The 24,621-nt window shown below is 48.7% G+C and overlaps 1 protein-coding gene across 1 annotated transcript in view; it reads left to right on the forward strand.

The window, feature by feature from the left end:
- The window catches only part of SLC45A4 (solute carrier family 45 member 4), a 106,496-nt gene extending 90,772 nt beyond the window's left edge, over positions 1–15,724 (forward strand). The window contains 7 exon segments of the mRNA XM_087706638.1: positions 519–698; positions 2,872–3,947; positions 11,130–11,207; positions 11,209–11,230; positions 12,946–13,049; positions 13,051–13,158; positions 14,487–15,724. Coding sequence (XP_087562764.1) covers positions 519–698; positions 2,872–3,947; positions 11,130–11,207; positions 11,209–11,230; positions 12,946–13,049; positions 13,051–13,158; positions 14,487–14,852 — 1,934 coding nt within the window. The 3' untranslated portion in view covers positions 14,853–15,724.
- The last annotated feature ends 8,897 nt before the right edge of the window (positions 15,725–24,621 follow it).

Consider the following 24,621-nt stretch of genomic DNA (forward strand, 5'->3'; position numbering starts at 1 on the left):
TTCTTTCCTCTTCCCTATCATCCACCCATCCACCTATCCACCATTCTCCTTTTTTTCTTCTTTCACTCCTCCTTTTGTTCCTTCCTTTATTCCTCTTACCCACTCACTCATTTTTCCTCTTCCCTATCATTCCCTTCTTTCCTTTCTTGCTTCCTTGCTTCCCTGCCTCCTCTCTCTCTCCCCCCTTTTCCTTCCTTCCCTCTTTCCTCCCTTCCTTCCTTCCCTCTCTCCCTCCCTCTCTCCCTTCCCTCCCTCTCTCCCTCCCTCCCTTTCTTCTTTCCTTCCTTTCTTCCTACCTTCCCTCTCTCCCTCTCTCCCTTCCTCCCTCCCTTTCTCCCTTCCTCCCTTCCCTCCCTCCCTTTCTTCCTTCCTTCCCTCTCTCCCTCTCTCCCTTCCTTCCTTCCTTCTACTTTTTTCAAAAAAAAACACCCCCAAAGTCTTTTTCCCCCTCATGGAATTTCTCTCACGCGAACTGACCCCCAGCCCTTCTCTTCTTCTTCTCCTCCTCCTCCCTCCAGGCCTTGCTATCGGAGATGTCCCAGACAAGCAGCCCATCGGCATCGTCCTCACCGTTCTCGGCGTGGTGGTGCTGGATTTCTGCGCTGACGCAACCGAGGGGCCCATCCGCGCCTATTTGCTGGACGTGGTGGACAGCGAAGAGCAGGACATGGCCCTCAATATCCATGCTTTTTCAGCCGGTACGATGTTTACGTTATTTCCCACCACCACCCCACCCGGCCTCCCCCCCCCCCCCGGTAACCCTGCAGCTTTATAGGCTCAGAATAACGCTAACTTCTTTGTCGTGAAAGACGGAAAGAGGGAAAAACCATGGTTCCCTCTAAAATCTTTCCAAGGCAAAGCCAGGAAGCATAACTTAATTTGGGCATTTTTTATCCTTTCTTTTTAGTTTAATATAATATATTTTAGTAACCATGTAATCACTAATGTTGTATCCCACCTGCCGTGTGTGTGTGTGTGTGTGTGTGTGTGCTTGTCAGCCATATAATTAAACAATCAATGTAATTAATAAATGAATATACTGAAATAATTAATATTCCCCATGTATCAATAGATTTTTAGTAAATAAAAGGTGGGAAAAGTGATGCAGTAAGTGCTTGAGAAGTTTTGCATTACATAGCTGTTTCTCTCTCTCTCTTTATCTCTCTCTCTCTCTCCCCCTCCTTCCCTTCCCCCCTCTCTCTTTCTTCCTTTTTGAAGCCACTTGTTTATTTAAAAAATTTAAAGGCGTCTGTTGTAATCTCATTGGAACAGATCAGTCCCTTCTTCTGTTCTCTGGCTGTTCTTTGTCAGTTTGAAGACTTCCATAAAACCTATCAAGTCCCCTGGGTAATTTTAAGACTTTAATAATACCATTTTGGTTTTTTTTTTAAAAAAAAGGACGACGCAAAGTACATACTGCCGAGATTTGCTGTTTCGTAGCCAGCTGTTCCGAAACCCATGTTTTAATTCCTCTACCCTCTGTTGCTCCTAAACCCAGCCTCTGGCTGTTCATCAATTTACGAAGGACCAGCGGTAGGATTTATTTGAGTGCAGCCTAGCAGTGTGATTCTAGTTTCTACTCGAATAAATCCTCCCAACTTTTTATAAACTAGTGGTCACCCTCTTGATATTTTTTGACCATTCCCCCCCCCCCATGAGACTCGGTGGCTCACTAGCTTAATGACCCTGGAGATGGTCTGCTTCAGAGGTTTGAGTCCCAGCACTGCGGGGCAGGGTGAGTTCCCGTCACTCGTCCCAGCTTCTGTCCACTTAGCAGTTCGAAAGCTCGTTCTATGCCAGTAGATAAAAGGGCACCATTTCAGTGGGGAGATGAGTTGGTGCTCCGTTTAGGCAGTCAAATTCCTGCCGGCTCTGAACCTTCCCGGCCGCGACACCCGTTTGCAAGGTGGCTCTGAGGAGGGGGAGGAGCCTTGGATGGCGCTGCAGGAAGAACCGCTTGCCTTTCTCTCTGGTGCAAAGCCAGCTCGCCCTCTTGTGGCTCCCCTTGGGAGGCACGCAAACATTTCCTACAGCGGAGCTGGTAACTTGGCAGCCAAGCTATTATTATGCGATGGCTTGGTGTTCTCCATGCAATAACAACAATAGTAATAAAAATAACAAAACTGCCCAGGTTTGGAGACCCCCCCCTGGACTAAACCATTGACCATAGCATGAATAACCCATTGCAGCTTTTCCCAAATTGGGGAACTACAAAGTCCATGCTGGTTGGGCCTCCTGGATGAAGTAGTCATAGCTCATCTGAGCATCACCCAATTGGGAGAAGAGTGGTGTTTGCCTGGTTATTTTATTATTTATTTATTTGTTAGACTTATACACCGCTTCATAGGGCTTTCAGCCCTCTCTAAGCGGTTTACAGAGTCAGCATATCGCCCCCACAGTCTGGGTCCTCATTTCACCCACCTCGGAAGGATGGAAGGCTGAGTCGACCTTGAGCCGGTGAGATTAGAACCGCTGAACTGCAGATCACAGTCAGCTGAAGTGGCCTGCAGTACTGCACCCTAACCATAAGGGATTCTTGGTAGTCTCTGAGCACTGGCCCTGCTGATGATATTATCTAGTTTGGTAACGAAACGCTTGCAAGGAAATAACCAAGTTCAGAGAGCACCAAGGACCCCTCGTTTTAACCCTGAGCTACAAATAATTCTGCTTCTAATGCTCAGATCCACAACGCTGGACACAAGTAACGTCCGGGTGAAAGTCCCTTGATGTTCCCCAAGGAACGTTCTTCTTCTTCCCCCCCACGATCTGCCACTCTTTGGGGGGAGGGAGGAGCTTGTTCCCGCCTGTGCGGGTCTTCCCGCCCTTCACAGAGCAGCCATTTTGTACCCTTGTCCTTCTCTTCGTCCGTAGGCCTAGGAGGAGCCATTGGCTACATGCTGGGCGGCCTCGACTGGATGCACACCATCTTGGGCAGCCTCTTCCAATCCCAGGAGCAGGTCCTCTTCTTCTTTGCCGCCATTATCTTCTCGATTTCCGTTGTCCTCCACCTATGCAGCATCGAGGAAGAGCAATACAACCCGCAACAGGACCGGATCGACGACGAAGCGGAGACCCTGTCCAGCGTCAAGCTGAGCGGCAGCCTCCCTCCCCTCAACCGTCTCAACGTCATCAACGAGGAGGAGCCTTACGGGAACTCCTTCTTCCCAGACGAGGTCCAGTCCGAACAAGACCTCAACCTGGAGTTCCTGGAGGTGGACATTGTCAGGAGCAAGAGCGATTCGGTCCTGCACATGCCAGACGCCACCCTCGATATGGAATCGGAGCTGCTCTTCCTTCACGAGATCGAACCTTCCATTTTCCAGGACTCGTCCTACCCGGCGACGCCGCGCAGCACCAGCCAAGAACTCATGAAATCCAAATTCAACCGCTTGTCTGCTTTCCTCAGGGAGAACGAGAAGGAGGAGGAGATGTTACTTGAGAATCACTTGAACGAGGCCAAAGTCCCCAATGGGAACGGCTCCCTACCAAAAGATCTCCTGAACGGGCACGTCAGGGTGGGCATGAAGCAGTCGTGCACCTCAAGCTCCATGCGCCGGCGGAGGCACATGTTCTACCGCCAGCCTTCGAACACCTTCTCCTACTACGGGAAGATCGGGTCCCACCACTACCGCTTCCGGCGGGCCAACGCCGTGGTCTTGATCAAGTCCTCCCGGAGCATGAACGACATCTACGACATGCAGAAGAGGCAGCGGCAGAGGTACCGGCACCGGAACCCGAGCGGTGCGACCAACTCCAGCGGAGACACGGAGAGCGAGGAAGGTGAAACGGAGACCACCGTGAGGCTCTTGTGGTTGTCCATGCTGAAGATGCCCAAAGAGCTGCTGCGGCTTTGCGTGTGTCACCTCTTGACCTGGTTCTCCATCATTGCTGAAGCCGTCTTCTACACCGACTTCATGGGCCAGGTCATCTTCCACGGGGATCCCAAGGTGAGAACAGCACCTCTGTCGCCAGGGGCCAGCAGTCTAGTGTAGCCCCGTGACGGTGAACCTTTGGGGCATTGAATGCACCAACTGAAACCCGAAACCCACTTATTTATGGCAAAGGGCCAACATGGCAGTTTAACCTGAACAATAAGGTTTTACGACCTGAAATAAGGATAAACAAGGCAGAGTTTAGCTAATTGTTCTAAGAAAAAATGTGGTAAATGCACTTTTATGCCCCTTCATTTTTTTCCTGCTTTTGAAATATTACATTTAACAACAATAAAAGAGAAAAAAACATTTGTAATATCCTTTCTCTTTCCCTCCCCCTCTCTTTCTCTCTCCTTCCCTCCCCCTCTCTCTTTCTCTTTTCCTCCCTCCCTTTCTCTTTCCCTCCCTCCCTTTCTTCCCCCTCTTCCCCCCCTGTCTCTCTCTTTCCCTCCTTCTCTCTCTCTTCCCCTCTATCTTTCTCTCTCTTCCCCTCCCTCCCCCTCTCTTTCTCTCTTCCCCTCCCTCTTTCTTTCCCTCCTCTCCTCCCTATCTTTCTCTCTTCCCCTCCCTCTCTTTCCCTCCCTCTCTCTTTCTCTTTCCCTCTCCCCCCTCTTTCCCTCTCTCTTTCCCTCCCTCCCTCCCTCTCTCTTTCTCTCCCTCTCTTTCTCTTTCCCTCCCTCTCTCCCCCTTTTCTTTTTCTCTCTCTCTCTCTTTCCCTCCCTCTCTTTTTCCTTCCCTCTCTCTCTTTCCCTCCTCCCTCTCTTTTCCTCCCTCCCTGCCCCCCCCCCAATGGGAGAAACACAATGGAGCTGGGCTGGAGCAAGTGCCCACAGAGAGGGCTCTGAGTGCCACTTCTGGCACACGCGCCATAGGTTTGCCACCACTGGTATAGCCTTTATTGTCATTGTACAAAATAAATACAGCAAAATTGGTTTTAGCCTCACTGGTGCAAAAAAAAATATAAACAACATAAATAGTATAAAGAATAATCCCAATGCAAGTAATTAGGGGAAAAGAGGGGGGGGGGAAGGAAAATTAGCCATACGTTTCTGCGTGTGCATGGAGCGATTGTGGTTGTGTTTAAGAGTCCGACAGCCCGAGGATAGAAACTGTTTTTAAACCGATTTGTTCGGCTGGCTCTGCTTCGATGTCTTCTTGCCCGATGGTGGAAGTGTGAACAGACACTGACCAGGAATCCAATGAGCAGAAGAGGAACGTTTGCTCAACCACAAACACACACACACACACACAGAGATTCCACTCTGGTGTAACATTCTGTGCCTAGTTGTCCGTGATGAGTAAAGAGTAACCTCTAGGCAATCAGGGAGAAAGCGTTCCATTGTGTAATTTTTTCCCCCCAGCTTAGCATGTAACCATAAAACTGACTTGATAGACCAGTTTTACCTTTTTTTGTATCTGTAAGTTGAACCGAGAACATTTCTATTAAGGGCAAGTTCTAAATAGGCTTGTAGGAGGAACTGTGAAAAGGCAAAGTCCTTGCGGCTCTCTGAGTTTGGTCATATGCTTGCAGACGTTTCATTACCAAGCTAGATAACCTCATCTGTGCTGGTAATTACTGATGGTGTTACCCAGTTAGGTAATGAAATGTCTGCAAATAAACCACCAAGCACAGAAAGTACCAAGGACCCCATAGTCCTCCTCCTCCTCTTCTCCGCAAACTCCCTCTAGTACTGATGATGTTACCTAATCTGCAAGAAAACAGCCAAGCTCAGAGAGCACCAAGGATTCCACATTCCTATTCTTCCTTCTCCTCCTCCTCCTCCTCCTCCTCCTCCTCCTCCTCCTCCTCCTCCTCCTCCTCCTCCTCCTCCTCCTCCTCCTCCTCCTCCTCCTCCTCTTCCTCTCTGCAAACTCCCTCTAGTACTGATGATGTTACCTAGTCTGCAAGAAAACAGCCAAGCTCAGAGAGCATCAAAGATTCCACATTCCTATTCTTCCTTCTCCTCCTCCTCCTCCTCCTCCTCCTCCTCCTCCTCCTCCTCCTCCTCCTCTTCCTCTCTGCAAACTCCCTCTAGTACTGATGATGTTACCTAATCTGCAAGAAAACAGCCAAGCTCAGAGAGCACCAAGGATTCCACATTCCTATTCTTCCTTCTCCTCCTCCTCCTCCTCCTCCTCCTCCTCCTCCTCCTCCTCCTCCTCCTCCTCCTCCTCCTCCTCCTCCTCCTCCTCTTCCTCTCTGCAAACTCCCTCTAGTACTGATGATGTTACCTAGTCTGCAAGAAAACAGCCAAGCTCGGAGAGCATCAAAGATTCCACATTCCTATTCTTCCTTCTCCTCCTCCTCCTCCTCCTCCTCCTCCTCCTCCTCCTCCTCCTCCTCCTCCTCCTCCTCCTCCTCCTCCTCCTCCTCCTCTTCCTCTCTGCAAACTCCCTCTAGTACTGATGATGTTACCTAATCTGCAAGAAAACAGCCAAGCTCAGAGAGCACCAAGGATTCCACATTCCTATTCTTCCTTCTCCTCCTCCTCCTCCTCCTCCTCCTCCTCCTCCTCCTCCTCCTCCTCCTCCTCCTCCTCCTCTTCCTCTCTGCAAACTCCCTCTAGTACTGATGATGTTACCTAGTCTGCAAGAAAACAGCCAAGCTCAGAGAGCATCAAAGATTCCACATTCCTATTCTTCCTTCTCCTCCTCCTCCTCCTCCTCCTCCTCCTCCTCCTCCTCCTCCTCTTCCTCTCTGCAAACTCCCTCTAGTACTGATGATGTTACCTAGTCTGCAAGAAAACAGCCAAGCTCAGAGAGCACCAAGGATTCCACATTCCTATTCTTCCTTCTCCTCCTCCTCCTCCTCCTCCTCCTCCTCCTCTTCCTCTCTGCAAACTCCCTCTAGTACTGATGATGTTACCTAGTCTGCAAGAAAACAGCCAAGCTCGGAGAGCATCAAAGATTCCACATTCCTATTCTTCCTTCTCCTCCTCCTCCTCCTCCTCCTCCTCCTCCTCCTCCTCCTCCTCCTCCTTCTCTTTCTCTCCGCAAACTCCCTCGAGTAATGATGATGTTACCTAGTCTGCAAGAAAACAGCCAAGCTCGGAGAGCACCAAGGATTCCACATTCCTATTCTTCCTTCTCCTCCTCCTCCTCCTCCTCCTCCTCCTCCTCCTCCTCCTCCTCCTCCTCCTCCTCTTCCTCTCTGCAAACTCCCTCTAGTACTGATGATGTTACCTAATCTGCAAGAAAACAGCCAAGCTCAGAGAGCACCAAGGATTCCACATTCCTATTCTTCCTTCTCCTCCTCCTCCTCCTCCTCCTCCTCCTCCTCCTCCTCCTCCTCCTCCTCCTCCTCCTCCTCCTCCTCCTCCTCCTCCTCTTCCTCTCTGCAAACTCCCTCTAGTACTGATGATGTTACCTAGTCTGCAAGAAAACAGCCAAGCTCGGAGAGCATCAAAGATTCCACATTCCTATTCTTCCTTCTCCTCCTCCTCCTCCTCCTCCTCCTCCTCCTCCTCCTCCTCCTCCTCCTCCTCCTCCTCCTCCTCCTCCTCCTCCTCTTCCTCTCTGCAAACTCCCTCTAGTACTGATGATGTTACCTAATCTGCAAGAAAACAGCCAAGCTCAGAGAGCACCAAGGATTCCACATTCCTATTCTTCCTTCTCCTCCTCCTCCTCCTCCTCCTCCTCCTCCTCCTCCTCCTCCTCCTCCTCCTCCTCTTCCTCTCTGCAAACTCCCTCTAGTACTGATGATGTTACCTAGTCTGCAAGAAAACAGCCAAGCTCAGAGAGCATCAAAGATTCCACATTCCTATTCTTCCTTCTCCTCCTCCTCCTCCTCCTCCTCCTCCTCCTCCTCCTCCTCCTCCTCTTCCTCTCTGCAAACTCCCTCTAGTACTGATGATGTTACCTAGTCTGCAAGAAAACAGCCAAGCTCAGAGAGCACCAAGGATTCCACATTCCTATTCTTCCTTCTCCTCCTCCTCCTCCTCCTCCTCCTCCTCCTCCTCCTCCTCTTCCTCTCTGCAAACTCCCTCTAGTACTGATGATGTTACCTAGTCTGCAAGAAAACAGCCAAGCTCAGAGAGCACCAAGGATTCCACATTCCTATTCTTCCTTCTCCTCCTCCTCCTCCTCCTCCTCCTCCTCCTCCTCCTCCTCCTCCTCCTCCTCCTCCTTCTCTTTCTCTCCGCAAACTCCCTCTAGTACTGATGATGTTACCTAGTCTGCAAGAAAACAGCCAAGCTCGGAGAGCATCAAAGATTCCACATTCCTATTCTTCCTTCTCCTCCTCCTCCTCCTCCTCCTCCTCCTCCTCCTCCTCCTCCTCCTCCTCCTTCTCTTTCTCTCCGCAAACTCCCTCGAGTAATGATGATGTTACCTAGTCTGCAAGAAAACAGCCAAGCTCAGAGAGCACCAAGGATTCCACATTCCTATTCTTCCTTCTCCTCCTCCTCCTCCTCCTCCTCCTCCTCCTCCTCCTCCTCCTCCTCTTCCTCTCTGCAAACTCCCTCTAGTACTGATGATGTTACCTAATCTGCAAGAAAACAGCCAAGCTCAGAGAGCACCAAGGATTCCACATTCCTATTCTTCCTTCTCCTCCTCCTCCTCCTCCTCCTCCTCCTCCTCCTCCTCCTCCTCCTCCTCCTCCTCCTCCTCTTCCTCTCTGCAAACTCCCTCTAGTACTGATGATGTTACCTAATCTGCAAGAAAACAGCCAAGCTCAGAGAGCACCAAGGATTCCACATTCCTATTCTTCCTTCTCCTCCTCCTCCTCCTCCTCCTCCTCCTCCTCCTCCTCCTCCTCTTCCTCTCTGCAAACTCCCTCTAGTACTGATGATGTTACCTAGTCTGCAAGAAAACAGCCAAGCTCGGAGAGCATCAAAGATTCCACATTCCTATTCTTCCTTCTCCTCCTCCTCCTCCTCCTCCTCCTCCTCCTCCTCCTCCTCTTCCTCTCTGCAAACTCCCTCTAGTACTGATGATGTTACCTAGTCTGCAAGAAAACAGCCAAGCTCAGAGAGCATCAAAGATTCCACATTCCTATTCTTCCTTCTCCTCCTCCTCCTCCTCCTCCTCCTCCTCCTCCTCCTCCTCCTCCTCCTCCTCCTCCTCCTCCTCCTCCTCCTCTTCCTCTCTGCAAACTCCCTCTAGTACTGATGATGTTACCTAGTCTGCAAGAAAACAGCCAAGCTCAGAGAGCATCAAAGATTCCACATTCCTATTCTTCCTTCTCCTCCTCCTCCTCCTCCTCCTCCTCCTCCTCCTCCTCCTCCTCCTCCTCCTCCTCCTCCTCCTCCTCCTCCTCCTCCTCCTCTTCCTCTCTGCAAACTCCCTCTAGTACTGATGATGTTACCTAGTCTGCAAGAAAACAGCCAAGCTCAGAGAGCACCAAGGATTCCACATTCCTATTCTTCCTTCTCCTCCTCCTCCTCCTCCTCCTCCTCCTCCTCCTCCTCCTCCTCCTCCTCCTCCTCCTCCTCCTCCTCCTCCTCCTCCTCCTCTTCCTCTCTGCAAACTCCCTCTAGTACTGATGATGTTACCTAGTCTGCAAGAAAACAGCCAAGCTCGGAGAGCATCAAAGATTCCACATTCCTATTCTTCCTTCTCCTCCTCCTCCTCCTCCTCCTCCTCCTCCTCCTCCTCCTCCTCCTTCTCTTTCTCTCCGCAAACTCCCTCGAGTAATGATGATGTTACCTAGTCTGCAAGAAAACAGCCAAGCTCAGAGAGCACCAAGGATTCCACATTCCTATTCTTCCTTCTCCTCCTCCTCCTCCTCCTCCTCCTCCTCCTCCTCCTCCTCCTCCTCCTCCTCCTCCTCCTCCTCTTCCTCTCTGCAAACTCCCTCTAGTACTGATGATGTTACCTAATCTGCAAGAAAACAGCCAAGCTCAGAGAGCACCAAGGATTCCACATTCCTATTCTTCCTTCTCCTCCTCCTCCTCCTCCTCCTCCTCCTCCTCCTCCTCCTCCTCCTCCTCCTCCTCCTCCTCCTCCTCCTCCTCCTCCTCCTCCTCCTTCTCTTTCTCTCCGCAAACTCCCTCGAGTAATGATGATGTTACCTAGTCTGCAAGAAAACAACCAAGTCAGAGAGCACCAAGGATCCCATATTCCTATTCTTCCTTCTCCTCCTCCTCCTCCTCCTCCTCCTCCTCCTCCTCCTCCTCCTTCTCTTCCTCTCCGCAAACTCCTCTAGTACTGATGATGTTACCTAGTCTGCAAGAAAACAACCAAGCTCAGAGAGCACCAAGGATCCCATATTCCTATTCTTCCTTCTCCTCCTCCTCCTCCTCCTCTTCCCCCTCCTCCTCCTCCTCCTCCTCCTCCTCCTCCTCCTCCCTCCTTCTCTTTCTCTCCGCAAACTCCCTCTAGTACTGATGATGTTACCTAGTCTGCAAGAAAACAACCAAGCTCAGAGAGCACCAAGGATCCCATATTCCTATTCTTCCTTCTCCTCCTCCTCCTCCTCCTCTTCCCCCTCCTCCTCCTCCTCCTCCTCCTCCTCCTACTCCTCCTCCTCCTCCTCTCCGCAAACTCCCTCTAGTACTGATGATGTTACCTAGTCTGCAAGAAAACAACCAAGCTCAGAGAGCACCAAGGATTCCACATTCCTATTCCTCCTCCTCCTCCTCCTCCTCTTCCTCCTCCTCCTCCTCCTCTTCCTCCTCCTCCTCCTCTTCCTCCTCCTCTTCCTCCTCCTCCTCTTCCTCTCTGCAAACTCCCTCTAGTACTGATGATGTTACCTAGTCTGCAAGAAAACAACCAAGTCAGAGAGCACCAAGGATTCCACATTCCTATTCTTCCTTCTCCTCCTCCTCCTCCTCCTCCTCCTCCTCCTCCTCCTCCTCCTCCTCCTCCTCCTCCTCCTCCTCCTCCTCCTCTTCACAAACCCACCCCTTTCTTGCAGTGATGTTGTTACCTAGTTGAATAGTGAAACGTCTGCAAGAAAACCACAAGCTCAGAGAGCACTAAGTATCCCACCGTTCTCCTCCTCTTCCTCTTCTCCACAAACCCCCCACTCCCTTCTAGCACTGATAACGTTACCTAGTTGGCTAATGAAACATCTGCAAGAAAACCGCCAAGCTCACAGGACCCCCCACAGTTTAACCCCGAGTGATCTACAAAGAGCGGCTCTTTTAAAAGACGCGGGGCTGAAATTGGTGGGGAAGGTGCCTCCACCCACCCACCCACCCACCCCCAGTTTCTTGCAAGTTCTGCCTTTGATCCAAGCCTCTTCTTTCCTGGCAGGCCCCTTCTAATTCTACCGAGCTGCAGGACTACAGCGCTGGCGTCCAGATGGGCTGCTGGGGCCTGGTCATCTATGCTTGCTACTGCTGCTGTGTGTTCAGGTGAGAGGCTCTGGGCTACCATCCTGGATTACAATTTGGGTGAATAGTTGCATAATTGAGAATAGCAATAGCAATAGCAGTTAGACTTATATACCGCTTCATAGGGCTTTCAGCCCTCTCTAAGCGGTTTACAGAGTCAGCATATCGCCCCCAACAATCCAGGTCCTCATTTCACCCACCTCGGAAGGATGGGAAGGCTGAGTCAACCTTGAGCAGGTGAGATTAGAACCACTGAACTGCAGATAACAGTCAGCTGAAGTGGCCTGCAGTACTGCACCCTAACCACTGCGCCACAGGACAGTCACTAGAGAAGGATCATGATGTTATCCATTCAGTCGTGTCCCACTCCTAGCAATTCCATGGGATACGTCTCTCCAAGTCTTCCAATCTTGCACTACTTCTTTGAGTTGTTCTATGCTCTGGCTGGTGTCACTGTTGTGGATTCGGACAGTGAGGAGGTTGGGGAGGAAGACGGGCCAGTCCTGGAGTCTGGGGAAGGCTCGGATGAGGGCTCTGTGTTGGAGGCAGAGAGGGAACCAGGGCCGTATGCCAGTTATCAGCTGCCTTCAGAGTCAGACACCAGTGAGGCAGAGGAATAGCTGGGAGCCTGTTCCCAGTGTGCGCATGCGCAGAGTTGCCAAACGAAGGGAACAACTAAAGAACAAGGGTTGACTTGGGAGTAAAGACAGATGATGAATGGCCCCTCCCAGACGAAAAAAAGAGGAGCGACAGGGGAGTGGAGTTTGCAGGAGACCATTAGTTCGCTTAATTGGTTCGTGATTCTCCGAGACTCCTTACCAAGTTTTGCAGATCTCGGCCTGGCAGCTCTCCAAGCCAGATAAGGTCTGTGACTGTAAATCCTCCCTTGAAAGACTTTGCTGGATGGGAATGAGCAGAATTCACAGTCAATTAATAAAAGGAGTTTTTTTGTCGGGACAAGGAGTTTGCTTCAGGCCCTTGGGAAGCCTCGGTCAGAACAGTCAGCTTCGATGGCGAACTAGAACATGTTGAAGGATAACATCCCCATGTTGGAATGGGAAAGACAGCGACTCTTCCAGAGGAGATCACAATTAGTTTTGGACATTCAGCATGGAAAATATATCCTCTTTCTCAAAGCTAAAGCTCCTTCCTTATCATTCCGTATTGCTGCTCTCAAGTTGTGCTGGTCGATCTGGACATAAGGTTGGAGAAAGATCCTTGGGCCCAAGATGTATCCTGGAGACCAGTGGTCTCCAACTTTGGCAACTTTAAGACCTGTGGACTTCAACTCCCAGAATTCCTCGGCCAGCTTTGCTGGCCGAGGAACTCTGGGAGTTGAAGTCCACAGTCTTAAAGTTGCCAAAGTTGGAGACCACTGCTGTAGACCAGATATGGTCCTATAAGCCAGAGGTCTCCAAACCTGGCAACCTTAAGACTTGTGGACTTCAGCTCCCAGAATTCCTCGGCCAGCCAGGAATTCTGAGAATTGAAATCCACAAGTTTTGAAAGCTGCCTTGGTTGAAGACTCCTGCTATATAAGCTTTGGGCCGAGGATTGCACTCCCAAAATTTCAAGCGATAGAATGGGAAAAGGAACAAAAGACACAACGGGTGGATTGACTATCCAACGGGAACGTAGAGAGTTTCGGGAGAGTAGCAGAAACCGGTTAGGGTTGCCAGGGTGTGAAGAAGTTCAGAACGTTGTGTAACTGTTGACTTGTGTCCATTCTTTCCCAGCTGTACTCCAGAAATACTTGGACAATTATGACTTGAGCATACGAGTGATCTACATCTTGGGCACCCTCGGGTTCTCCATCGGCACAGCGGTGATGGCCATCTTCCCCCAACGTCTACGTTGCCATGATCATGATCAGCACCATGGGAATCGTTTCGATGAGCATCTCCTACTGCCCATACGCACTTCTGGGGCAGTACCATGACATCAAGGAGGTAGGTGCCTTCTCACTGGAAATCCACCAAGTCTTGAGGGGTGCACCTCTTTTGAGATCGGAAGACCCCAGTTAGATCGGCGGTGAGAATGTCTTGATTCTCCGGGATTGACAGAGCTGATTCCAACTCAAAGTAATAGAGCTTCTCTTAACCTTCAAAAGGTTGGAGGGTGGACACTTTCTTCATAGAGTTATGGGGGTCCCTCACCTATCCAACCCTACAGTTGCATGGAGGCCATTAGGGAAGGAGAGCTTCTGCCTTTTTGGCTTGAGATGGTCACAAAGACCTTCTGCAGAACTTCTCCTGTAGCTGTGTCCTCTCTGGACTCACCCACCAGCACAATCTGACATGGAGCCCATCCATTTATGGATTCCTATAGCGCAAGTAAATCAGGGATGCCCAACCTTAGCAACCTTAAGACTTGTGGACTTCAACTCCCAGAATTCCCCAGCCAGCCATGCTGGCTGGGGAATTCTGGGAGTTGCAGTCCATGGGTGTTAAAGTTGCCGAGATTATAAACACCAGTACAATCACCAAATGGCCTGGGGACTCCTAGAGCATTCACCTACCAAAACGTTCACAGTTTTAACACTAACTCGGTCTTAGAACTGTTATGCAATTGCTAGGTTTATGTCCATGGAGATTCTCAGTCATCCAGGTCATGGTGGGTCCCAAAGATGCTTTTTCAAAAGGCAACTAGATGTTGTTTTCCCAGCCGAGAAGCTTCATCAGTTCTTGGACGAAGCTTCTAGAACTCAAGAAACTTCTTGAATGAGAAACAAAACTCCTTCAAGGAATAGCAAAGTCAACCTTGAGCCAGTCAGGATCGAACTCCTGGCAATGAGTAGAGTCAGCCTGCAATACTGCATTCTAACCACTGTAACATCCCTTCCCTCCCTGTCTTTCTCCTTCTCTCCTTCCTTCCTCCCTTCCCCTCATTGTTTCAGGTGTTATCTTCTTCCTTCCTCCCTCCCTCCCTCCTTCCTTCCCTCCCTCCTTCCTTCCCTCCTTCCTTCCTTCTTTCCTTCCTTCTTTCCTTCCTTAACACTATGATTTAGACTTGTATACCGCTTCACAGTACTTTTACTGTCCCCTCTAAGCGGTTTATAGAGTCAGTCTCTTGCCCTGAACAATCTGGGTCCTCATTTTACCCACCTCTGAAGGATGGAAGTCCGAGTCAACTTTGAGCCGGTGAGGATTGAACTGTTGAACTACTGGCAGCCGACAATCAGCAAAAGTAGCCCGCAGTACTGCACTCTAACCACTGCGCCACCAATGCAGACTCCTTCACCTTGATTTGTGTTTTGTTTTTCTGCTCTTTTTTGCAGTACATCCATCACAGCCCTGGCAACTCCAAGCGAGGCTTTGGCATCGATTGTGCCATCTTATCGTGCCAGGTCTACATCTCCCAGATCCTGGTAGCTTCCGCCCTGGGAGGCGTGGTGGATGCTGTGGGCACCGTCCGGGTCATTCCGGTAGTGGCGTCCGTGGGCTCTTTCCTGGGCTTCCTGACGGCCACCTTCTTGGTGATTTACCCAGATGTTGGGGAAAGTTCGAAGGAAGAGCAGAAGGAGCTGGCCCCGCCGGCCGCAGCGGAAAGCAGCAGCGGGAACGAGGAGAAACCGATGGTGATCAAACTCACCCGCGGAAAAGATCCGACTGCACCAGAGGTGGAAAGCGAGTCGGCCGTTTGAAGGCGCCCCCCAGTCCCTCACGCACATTCCAAGCAATCCAGATGCAAAATCCAGAACGTCCTTCAAAGCAAAATTTTGAATTTTTAGCGGGCAGCTCCCACCATTTTAATTTGCAGCAGGGGGATTTTAGGGAGGGGGGAGGGGAAGTTGATTTCACGCAATTGTGGAGCCCAGAAGATTTTCGTGTTGACGGCTTTCTCTACAATCCAGAAAAAAAAATTCTCTCTTTCTTAGAGGTGTTTTTAATGAAGAGAAACGCTTTTTGGATTTCCGAAGCGGTTTTTATCAACCAGAAGGAAAATGTCCTTCTGGATTTTTTGGGGGGTTTTAAAAAGTCATGGCGTTCTTTTCTCTCTTTTGTTTTTCTCCCGCCAATTATTCATTTGGACATTTCTTTATTTTATTTTTTGGACAATTGGAAAGTTTGGGATTTAACTTGAGCCGTTCTTGCTTCCTCTTTTTTTTTTTCCAGGAAAAAGAAAGCTTTTGCTGTTATCTTCTCCAGGCCGCTTAGTTTTTCTTAAAGACAATCAATTTGCATTTGGTTGAAATTTGTGCATTTGTAGAATCGATGCAATATTAAAATCGACAGCTTTCCTTGGTGGGGCGGGGGGGGGAGTTCCCCCCCCCCACCTTTCCTCTCTTGAACTTTGGCCTGGAACTCATTATTTTGGGAGTCATCGCTGTTCTCGCCCCCAATTTTATGGGAAATTATCGCAGCAGAGTCAACAGTGTGAACGCTTGCTCGTTTATTTATTTTTAAAAATAAAAAAATAAAATTCAGGCCGATGGGGGTAATTTTTCACTTTGAAACCCCCCCAGGCAATCTGGATCCATAGAAGCTTTTTTTTTTTTTTTTTTTTTTTTTTGGTGGAAGGAAAGATAATTTTAGCTAGTTGGGATGGTGAGGAGAAAAAAAAAACACCAGGTGGGGGAAAAAAGCAGTGACTCTTGATACCCACAAACCCTGGGTCAATTTGAATTTTTCCATTTTGGAGTTTGGTTGTCCCAGCTTAGTGGCGTTTGAAAAGCCATTCATCTCCTTTGCGACAAAGCTGCTTGGGGAATCTCCACCGTCCATCTCTTCGAGTCGAGTGTGTGGGTTCCCTCGGGGTTTGGGGGTTTTGGGGGGGGTTGGGGGGAGGGGTAGGGGAGGGTTGTTGATTGCACTTTTTTCGGAAACTTCCAGGCTGGAAACAAGTTGGCGAACAGGTGGTCTCGCGAAAACCAAAGGCCTACCTCTGAGATTTGCAGAGTAGCAAATATTTGTCTGCCTACTACGTGTTCGATTGTTCGTTTCTTTCTTTTTCCTTGCTTGCTTTTTATTTTTATTTTTTATTTTAAAAAAAGAAGCTTTTGGGCCTTCAAGAACGCAACTTTTTTTTCAAAATGTGGCAGCTTTTTCCTCGACTTCGGAGCGGGGGCGGGGCGGAGAGATGTCGCTGGAATCTAAAAGGAATTTTTCCTCAGTTTTTTCCTCAGTCGAAAATTACTTACCCGCCTTTCTCCTTTCCTTTGGATCAGACGTTGATTTAAGCGGTTCACGTACAATCTGTGCGTAAGACCCCCCCTCCCCCATCTTCTCCATCGGTGTCCTTCAGAGGCGCTGAAATTCTGCAACTGGAGGAAGCCGGAAAATTTGGCATGTTCCAGCGCTTAAAAACTAAAAAACTTCGGGTTTTTCGCTCCTCTAGAAAGTTCTCCTCCCGTAGACTCTTTCCGATGCAGATTTCCACACAGAATGTTGCAAACTTGTTATTTTCTTCTTTTTTTTTCCTGCTGCTCCTTCCGGTAACATCTCTGTAAAACGCTTGTCAGCGAGCCAAGCAGTTGAGAGGCATTTATCTTTCTCTACATCTAATTCAGAGAATCCGTCTTTAATCTCTACTTGAATTGTCGATCCGTTTCAAAAGAAGACGTCGAGTTTTTCGGAACTGTAGCGGTCGTCCTTCGGCTGGGGTTTTGGAGAACACGGAAGAGGGAGTCAACCAAAGATGGATGGATCTTGGATCCCACCGTAAAACTTCCCCATCTTTGACTTGGTCGACCACAGCCTGAGGACAGCCCTGATTTTGCAGCATCTTCAGTCTTCGGCCAATCCCGTCATTTTCCCTCTCCTTTCTAGGGAATTTTATAGAAGCTCGTTTTCTTACCGGAGTTTCGTAGAACTATTTTTAAAGGACCGAAAGGATATTTCGTTTCTTCCTCTTCATCACCTCACCCACCCACCACCTCCAAAATATGTCATTTGGAATATTTGTTCCCCCCCCTTTTTTTTTTAAGAGGGTGACTTGAAGGCTGTTGAAATTGGGAAATGGATTTTACGGTGGAGTTTTTAGCTAAGTGTGTTCTCCTCCTGTCCCACTCGGAGACTTTGCTACACCTTAACACCTGCAACTCCACTACTCCTCACCACCCAGCAGTGTTTTAATTTACCATGAGAGAGCCCCCCCCCCCCCCTTCGGAATAGCTGCTCAGCGCACTTCCCTTTAAATCTGCAATTTTAAGTACGATGCTTGGCCTTTTTAGAAGGGCCCTGCTGAATAGGAGTCTCGATGATTCATATGAAATGAGATTGCTAGGCTCATTTTCTCTTCTTGGAGTAAGAACAAAAAAAAACAAAACCCAATCGTCTCTTTCTCTCTTCAGAGGAATTTTGCTCTTAGAGTTGTTCGTTCCCTTCCTTGGAAAGCTAGTTTTCATTCCGTTCCATCAATAATCAAAATAAATAGATCAACATTCTGCTTGGCAGAGAAATTCGAAGCATTCAAGATGGTGACCACGACTGTATGATTAATACCACTCCCCTTTTTCCCCACCCCTCTTAAAAGGGGAGGGGCCTTGATCCCAGAACGGCCATCTTGATTTTTTTTTTTCACCCAGCTTCATTCAAAATCAAAAACAAGCAATAACGTGGTAGTTTGCCCCCAAAGATAAACTCCTTAAGGGCGGTTGGGGGGGGTGTTCTCCAACCTTGGCCACTTTTAAGACTTGTGGACATGCTGGCTGGGAATTCTGGGAGTTGAAGCCCACAAGTCTTAACGTGGCCAAGGTTGGAGACCCCTGCTTTAGGCCAGGGCGAGTCAAAACATCAGAGATTGTGCTTGTTCCTTCCTGGTTAATTGAGATCTGGTCCTTTGTTCAATGAGATCCTTCTTGGCTCTGGGATGGGAGAAAGGAAAGGCCTCTTAGATGTTGGGCTAGGAAGGTGGGTCTGTTTTGGTCCTTGTCCTTCTGAAGTCATTGGATAAACCACACTGCCATACCCAAGTTAGCTTTCTGCCCAGTTCTGGTGAAGAAGGGACCTCTTGGCTTGAAAGTCCAATCTTCTCAGCATTCCTCGTGTTTAGACTTCCTGGCAGAATCACCCCCGTTTTTCTCTGGAGGGTTATCTTAAGAACATCAAAATGGCTGCCCCCCTGTCTGAAAAGAGCCGTGCAGGCTATCATTAAATGGGTATTAAATTAAATGGACATTAGACCTGAGTTTTAGATTCGTAGGTCTATTTGTCTATCTGGAAGACAGTGGGACACACGCTTGGCTCTTTTTTTTTTAAACTGAAAGTGATTTAATCTCGTGTCATTAAAACCCAGGACACGATTTGAGTCTTTCTCATTCAATTGGGAGATCCCCAAACTATATTGGTCAAAAACCGAAGTGTAATTTGAGTGTTTTAGGAATAGCAAAAAGCAACTCTGGCAGTATATTTTGATTTGGGCCTTGGGATGAAAACAAAATTCACCGTGTCCTATTTATGCTTCTCTTTCCATGGGTTTTTTTTTTGGGGGGGGGGAGACATAAGTGGCGCACATTGAAAAAAAATCCTCATCTCTTCAATTAAAGTTGCTCAATTAAAACCCACATTTTTTTCCTTACATGTGAGGCATCTTATCTTGTCTATCAAATCCAGCCGGCTCTGTGGAGTCCTGATTAGCTACTGACCACATTTGCTTTAAGAAATACTGAAATTTATTTCCTATCGGACAATGACAAGTTTTCATCATTTAGGATGAATTAGGAAGTGGGGGGGAAAGCAATAACCTTTTTTCATTAATTTTTGGAAATGGGCTCTTAATTTGGTTAGGAAGACTTTTAGCCAACCAGCTGTTAAAATATTCTATAATTTTTCTAAGCACCTCATTCAGACCCTGTTGGAGTTTAGTCAACGAAGGGACCTCCTTCACTCCGAAAGACAACGGAGGTTGAGCAAACAGCTCATCTAGAAAAGGAATTTGATGCTTTCAGGTTCTGTGCTGGACCATTTAATTTAGATTATTCATTGGCAGTGGAGAACCTCTGGAGAAGATCTCCAGTCCATTGTGGTGGTCTTCCTCCATGCTAAAACTTCTGGAGGGAGAGGTTTGGAGAATGGACACCTTTGATTTTACATGTTTTTGGAAAGATCTCTGGCAGAGATGCAAAATCAAGTTTCAGCGAGAGCTGAACCGTTATCATGCGTGATTCGCTAATCTGATTTGGGTTGAACAGAATCGAGGCCTTCAACTTGTGGTTAGCAAATGAGAACCAGACTGGGCCTTCAAGGAGACTTTTTTCAGGTACATGCAGAACATGAGGAAGAGGAAGAGAAGGCAGCCATTTTGCCACCACACATTTTAAGAAAACTGGCAGATGTTCCTGGGTAGAAGCTTCTGGTGATGAACTTTCTAGAACAGGGGTCTCCAACTTTGGCTTCTTTTAAGAGTTGTGGACAAAGCTGGCTGAGGAATTCTGGAAGTTGAAGTCCACAAGTCTTAAAGTTGCCAAGGTTGGAGACCCCTGTTCTACTTCCGATTTGATTGCAGCTCAGTTTGGAAGTCCATCTAGCTCCTTTTCGGTCAATTCACCTGTGATCCCTCTTTGTTCCTTTAAATCACTTGAACCCGTGCTCCTTCGGTTGCCCTGTTGTTTGCCAACAACCTCTCCATGCCCTGTTAGCAAGCAGCAAGCCATGTTCGGTTTAGTTGGTGGCTTCCTCGGCCCTCTCGCAAGATCAGAAGTACTTTGTAGTTTTCATCCATTTGCAGACCGCCTTGGTTTCTCTCTCATAAGCCCAATAAAATTTAAGGACATCCCAAAGTTGCACAAAGTTTGAAAACTGGCCATTTGTGTTGCGGAAAGGGAGACACAGAAAGCGGGGGGAGAGGGCTGGGGAAGAATAAACAACGTCAAAATGGTTTCGGTGGTCTTCCAGCTGTGAATTTTGAAGTTTGCACAGAGATTCGTAGAAGAAGAAACATCAACGTTTGAAAAACTAGATGGATTTGAAAAAGGCATTTGCAAAAAAATAAAAAATCCACATTATCCATTTCCACATTGCACTTGCAACTTCCTCAATGACGTACCTCTTACTAGAACCTTCTTGACGGTTGGGTGGAGATTGTGGGAGAATCTGCAACCAGGAGGAAGGTTCTGGGATCCTAAAGTGTTTCTCCTTCTGTAACACTTCTCCAGACGGTTGAATTCCATAAGATGGTTGAATATTTTGCCTCCTGTGACAGAAGGCATTTAGGATGAGTTGGCTCCTGATATTACACAACTGCCTTCAGTGATAGGGTCACTGAATCTTCCTTGGAATAATTCCTCGCTCACCAAGGAATCTCAAAACGGACCAGGTTGTGTAGCATCTTCCGAAGTTGCCGGGGGAAAAAACAACTTTGAAAGTCCTTCTGTAGCTGCAACATTTATTTGCTCCGAGCATCGCGAAGGGATGAAGCAAATTCTCCAGATCTCAAGAGCTGAGATCTTGGCTTCTTCAGAATCTGAAAGTGGGGGGGGGGAGATGTCCAGCTTTTCCAGAGGCCAAGGGGTCCCCCCTTAATAGAGGTAGCCCTGTCCGGCTGTGGGGTCACTTCCTCCTGCCTTCTCAGCCTCCAATGTAACAGGCGATGATGAAATAGCTTTTCCAACGTTTGTCAGTTTTTTTCCCTTCTTTAATTTCTGGTGCAAACCTGGACCTGCCACATCCTTGGTAGTTAAATGGCCAGCTGAATTTCCTTTTGTTTTTTTCAATTTTTTTTTGGGGGGGGGGAATGCCTCATCTACTGAAAAGCTTCATATAGGCATCTCATAATGAAAATAAATAAATATAAGTATATATAGATATCTATAATTAGTTCCATTGTGAACTGGCCATAAGAAACTCCTTTTTTATCAACTTATTAAGTTGGAGCACTATACTAGCTCTTGCTGAGTTTAGCAATGTTTATAAGTGTGTGTTAAACACATAACGTTTCACGTGGACTGAGAGAAAAGGGATAACCGAGGGCGAGGAGCGTTTTAACGCCCGGGATAATATGATTTCAGCACAGATTTTTTGTTTTGTTTTTGTTTTGGAGTTTTATTTTTCTGGACTTCGTTGCATGAGAAACAAGAACTGCTCCGCACTTTTGATCTGTCGGTATATATATATATATATTTTCTCATGTATCTTTAGAAGTGGCTGAATGTAAAAAATAAATAAATCAAAAGTTCACAGTTACATGTGCTCAATCCATTGTTCTACAGTTCAATCTTAATAAACATTTCAATAAGAGATTGGTTTGTGTCGTATTTCTGTGGGGGGAAATCGTTCTGGAATGTTCTGACCCAGCTCCCCAAACACGACCAGCTCTCTGACATGAACTCAAAGATTACTTTAATTAGGAGTGACAGCAATCCCAGCAAAAAGTATAACTCGCAGACTAACAAGGCCGGCCGGCCGAAAGGTGAATAATTGTCTGCCACATCTATTCATCTCCTGCCTTTTATCCCCAGAGCTAGGGTGAGGCTTTGCTAGCAGCAGTGGCTCTTCCGTCCTAAGGACCAGCCCATAGATTTCCACTCCTCTCCTCTACCTTCTGTGCATCCATGTATGAGGCACTGGACCCAGCTATTCCTCCTCCTCCTCATCAGCCACATCCAGACCTGGGGGCTGTTGATTCTCCATCTGAGGGCTGAGGGACAGCCCAGTCTCTGCCTCTGCCTCTGCCTCTCTCTCTCTCTCTCTCTCTCTCTCTCTCTCTCTCTCTCTGCCTCTCTCTTTCTCTCTCTGCCTCTCTGCCTCTGCATCTCTCTCTCTGCCTCTCTCTGCCTCTCTCTGCCCCTCTCTCTCTCTCTGCCTCTCTGTCTCCCTCTGTGTGCATCTCTCTATCTCTCTCTGCGCCTCTCTGTGTGCCTCTCTCTCTCTCTGCGCCTCTCTCTCTCTCTCTCTCTCTCTGCCTCTCTCTGCCTCTCTGCCTCTGTCTCTCTCTCTCTGCATCTCTCTCTCTCTCTCTGCCTCTTTCTCTGTCTCTGTCTCTCTCTTTCTCTCTCTGCATCTCTCTCTCTCTCTGTCTGCCTCTCTCTGCCTCTGTCTCTCTCTGCCTCTCTTTCTCTCTCTGCCTCTCTGTCTGCCTCTCTGTCTCTCTCTGTGCATCTCTCTCTCTCTCTGCGCCTCTCTCTCTGTGTGCCTCTCTCTCTGCCTCTCTCTCTCTGCCTCTCTCTCTCTCTGCCTCTCTGTCTCTCTCTGCCTCTCTCTCTCTGCCTCTCTCTCTGCCTCTCTGTCTCTCTCTGTGTGCATCTCTCTCTCTCTGCGCCTCTCTCTCTGTGTGCCTCTCTCTCTCTGCCTCTCTGTCTCTCTGCCTCTGTCTCTCTCTCTGCCTCTTTCTCTCTCTCTCTGCCCCTCTCTCTCTCTGTCTCTGTCTCTCTCAGGTTGCCTTGATGATGGCCCTGACTCCCACGCTTCCTATTCCTTTGATTCAACTGCCGGAGGTGGTTGCACAGATTGAACAACTCAATACCCAAACTACCCAGGCGGTGTGATGCTGTTCACACCAATTGGCAATACTTTTGCTAAGGACGGTGCGTCCTTTCCCAGTTTATAACACGCAATGGTCACAGGTTTGCAATTCCCTGTGCCTCCTTATCTAACAGCATGTTAGACGTCAGATCCATCGTGATCTCTGAGCTTGTCCTCTTGTGGACATTTCATTACCCGACTAGGTAACACCATCAGTGCTGATTGCCGAGTTTAGAGAACCTCAAGGACTTTGCAGTTCAGCCCTCAGCTACAAATGTTCTATTCATATGTTAGATTTCACCAATGTGCCCCTCATGTGCCCCTCCCGAGATGCCTTTCTCACCAGAATAGGCCCAGTGGCCAAGATGTTTAGGACGCAGGGAAATGACCAAATATTAGCAGCAGCTGCAAACAAACGAAATTGTTTTCTGTTGATTTCTGCGGGGCCCAAAGCTTTGTGCAAAACCAGACCTTCCCCCCCCCCCACCACCACCACCTTAGGTTACAATCAGTTTTTTCCCCAGATTGTTTTCCAGCACTTCCTTCGTCTGCTCCGTCCTATTCCCAACAACTGAAGAGAGAGAGAGAGAATTGAAAGGAAGAACCTGGCTTGGTTGGGGAGGTAATAAATAGAATAGAATAGAATAGAATTTTATTATTTGTATGCCGCCCTTCTCCGGGAGGACTCAGGGCGGCGAACAATTCAAGGGGGAAAAGGGGAACATAAAAGACAAAATACAAATAAAAGTGGACAACAGTCGCACAACCATACATGTCGAGAGGGGAGGGAACTCATCACCCCCAGGCCTGCCGGCACAGCCAGGTTTTGACGGCTTTTCGGAAGGCCTGGAGAGAGGTGAGGGTCCGAATCCCTGCGGGGAATTCATTCCAGAGGGCCGGAGCTGCCACAGAGAAGGCCCTCCCCCAGGTAGTAGCCAGGTGGCATTGGCTGGTAGATGGCACCCGGAGGAGGCCAACCCTGTGAGATCTAATGGGTCTGTGGGAGGTAATTGGCAGCAGGCGGTCTCTCAAGTACCCAGATCCAATACCATGAAGGGATTTATAAGTTACGACTAGCACCTTGAAGCGTATCCGGAGACTGATCGGTAACCAGTGCAGCTCGCGGAGGATAGGTGTAACGTGGGTGTACCGAGGTGCACCCACAATCGCTCGCGCGGCTGCATTCTGGACAAGTTGAAGTCTCCGAATCAGGGTCAAGCTATTCTCCAAAGCACCTGAGGGCAGAACAAGAAGCAATGGATGGAGACTAATCAAGGAGGGAAGCAACCTAGAAATAAGGATAGAAATTTTCTGACAGGGAGGGCAATTAATCAGTGGAACAGCTTCCTTCCAGGAGTTCTGAGTGCTCCATCACTGGAGGTTTTTAAGAAGAGATCAACCAATCATCCTTGGAGATCTTCTAGTCCAACCCTCTCCTCAAGCATACCCGTGATGGCGAACCTATGGCTCTGGACTGCAGAGCCCTCTCTGCGGGCACGTGAGCTGTCACCCCAGCTCAGCTTCATTGTGTATACATGCGCATCTCGGCACATGACAACAAAAAGGTTAGCCATCACTGCCCCATTCCCAGTCGTGGGCTGATGGGGGTTCGCATGGGTTCGGCCGATTCTCTAGCTAGGATTCTGGCCAGTTCAGCGAACCCCAAATGCCTGAGGCTGGCCACGCCCACCCTGCCCCTCCCAGGAGTCTCCATGCACTTTGTTCATGCCAGTTAAGGGCAGGGCCCATGTGGAGCCTCTGGGAGGGAGGAAAAAGGGCCTACTGGAGGTTCCAGAAGTCTGGAAACGGGCCTGTTTCTGGCCTCCGGAGCCTGCGGGAAGCAGTATTCGCCCTCCCAGAGCTTCAAGGAAAGCTTCCAGAGCCTGGGGAGTGGGGGCAATGCACCACCACCACCACCATAGTGCAGGAAGCTACCGTATTTTTAGGACTATAAGATGCATCTTTTTCCTTCAAAAAAAAGGGGTGAAAATCCACCCCTTCATCAAAATGGAC

The sequence above is a fragment of the Thamnophis sirtalis genome, unplaced genomic scaffold (genome assembly GCF_051295495.1).
Source record: "Thamnophis sirtalis isolate CommonGarterSnake01/CBP01778 unplaced genomic scaffold, rThaSir2_p1.2 scaffold_2, whole genome shotgun sequence".
NCBI lineage: Eukaryota > Metazoa > Chordata > Lepidosauria > Squamata > Natricidae > Thamnophis > Thamnophis sirtalis.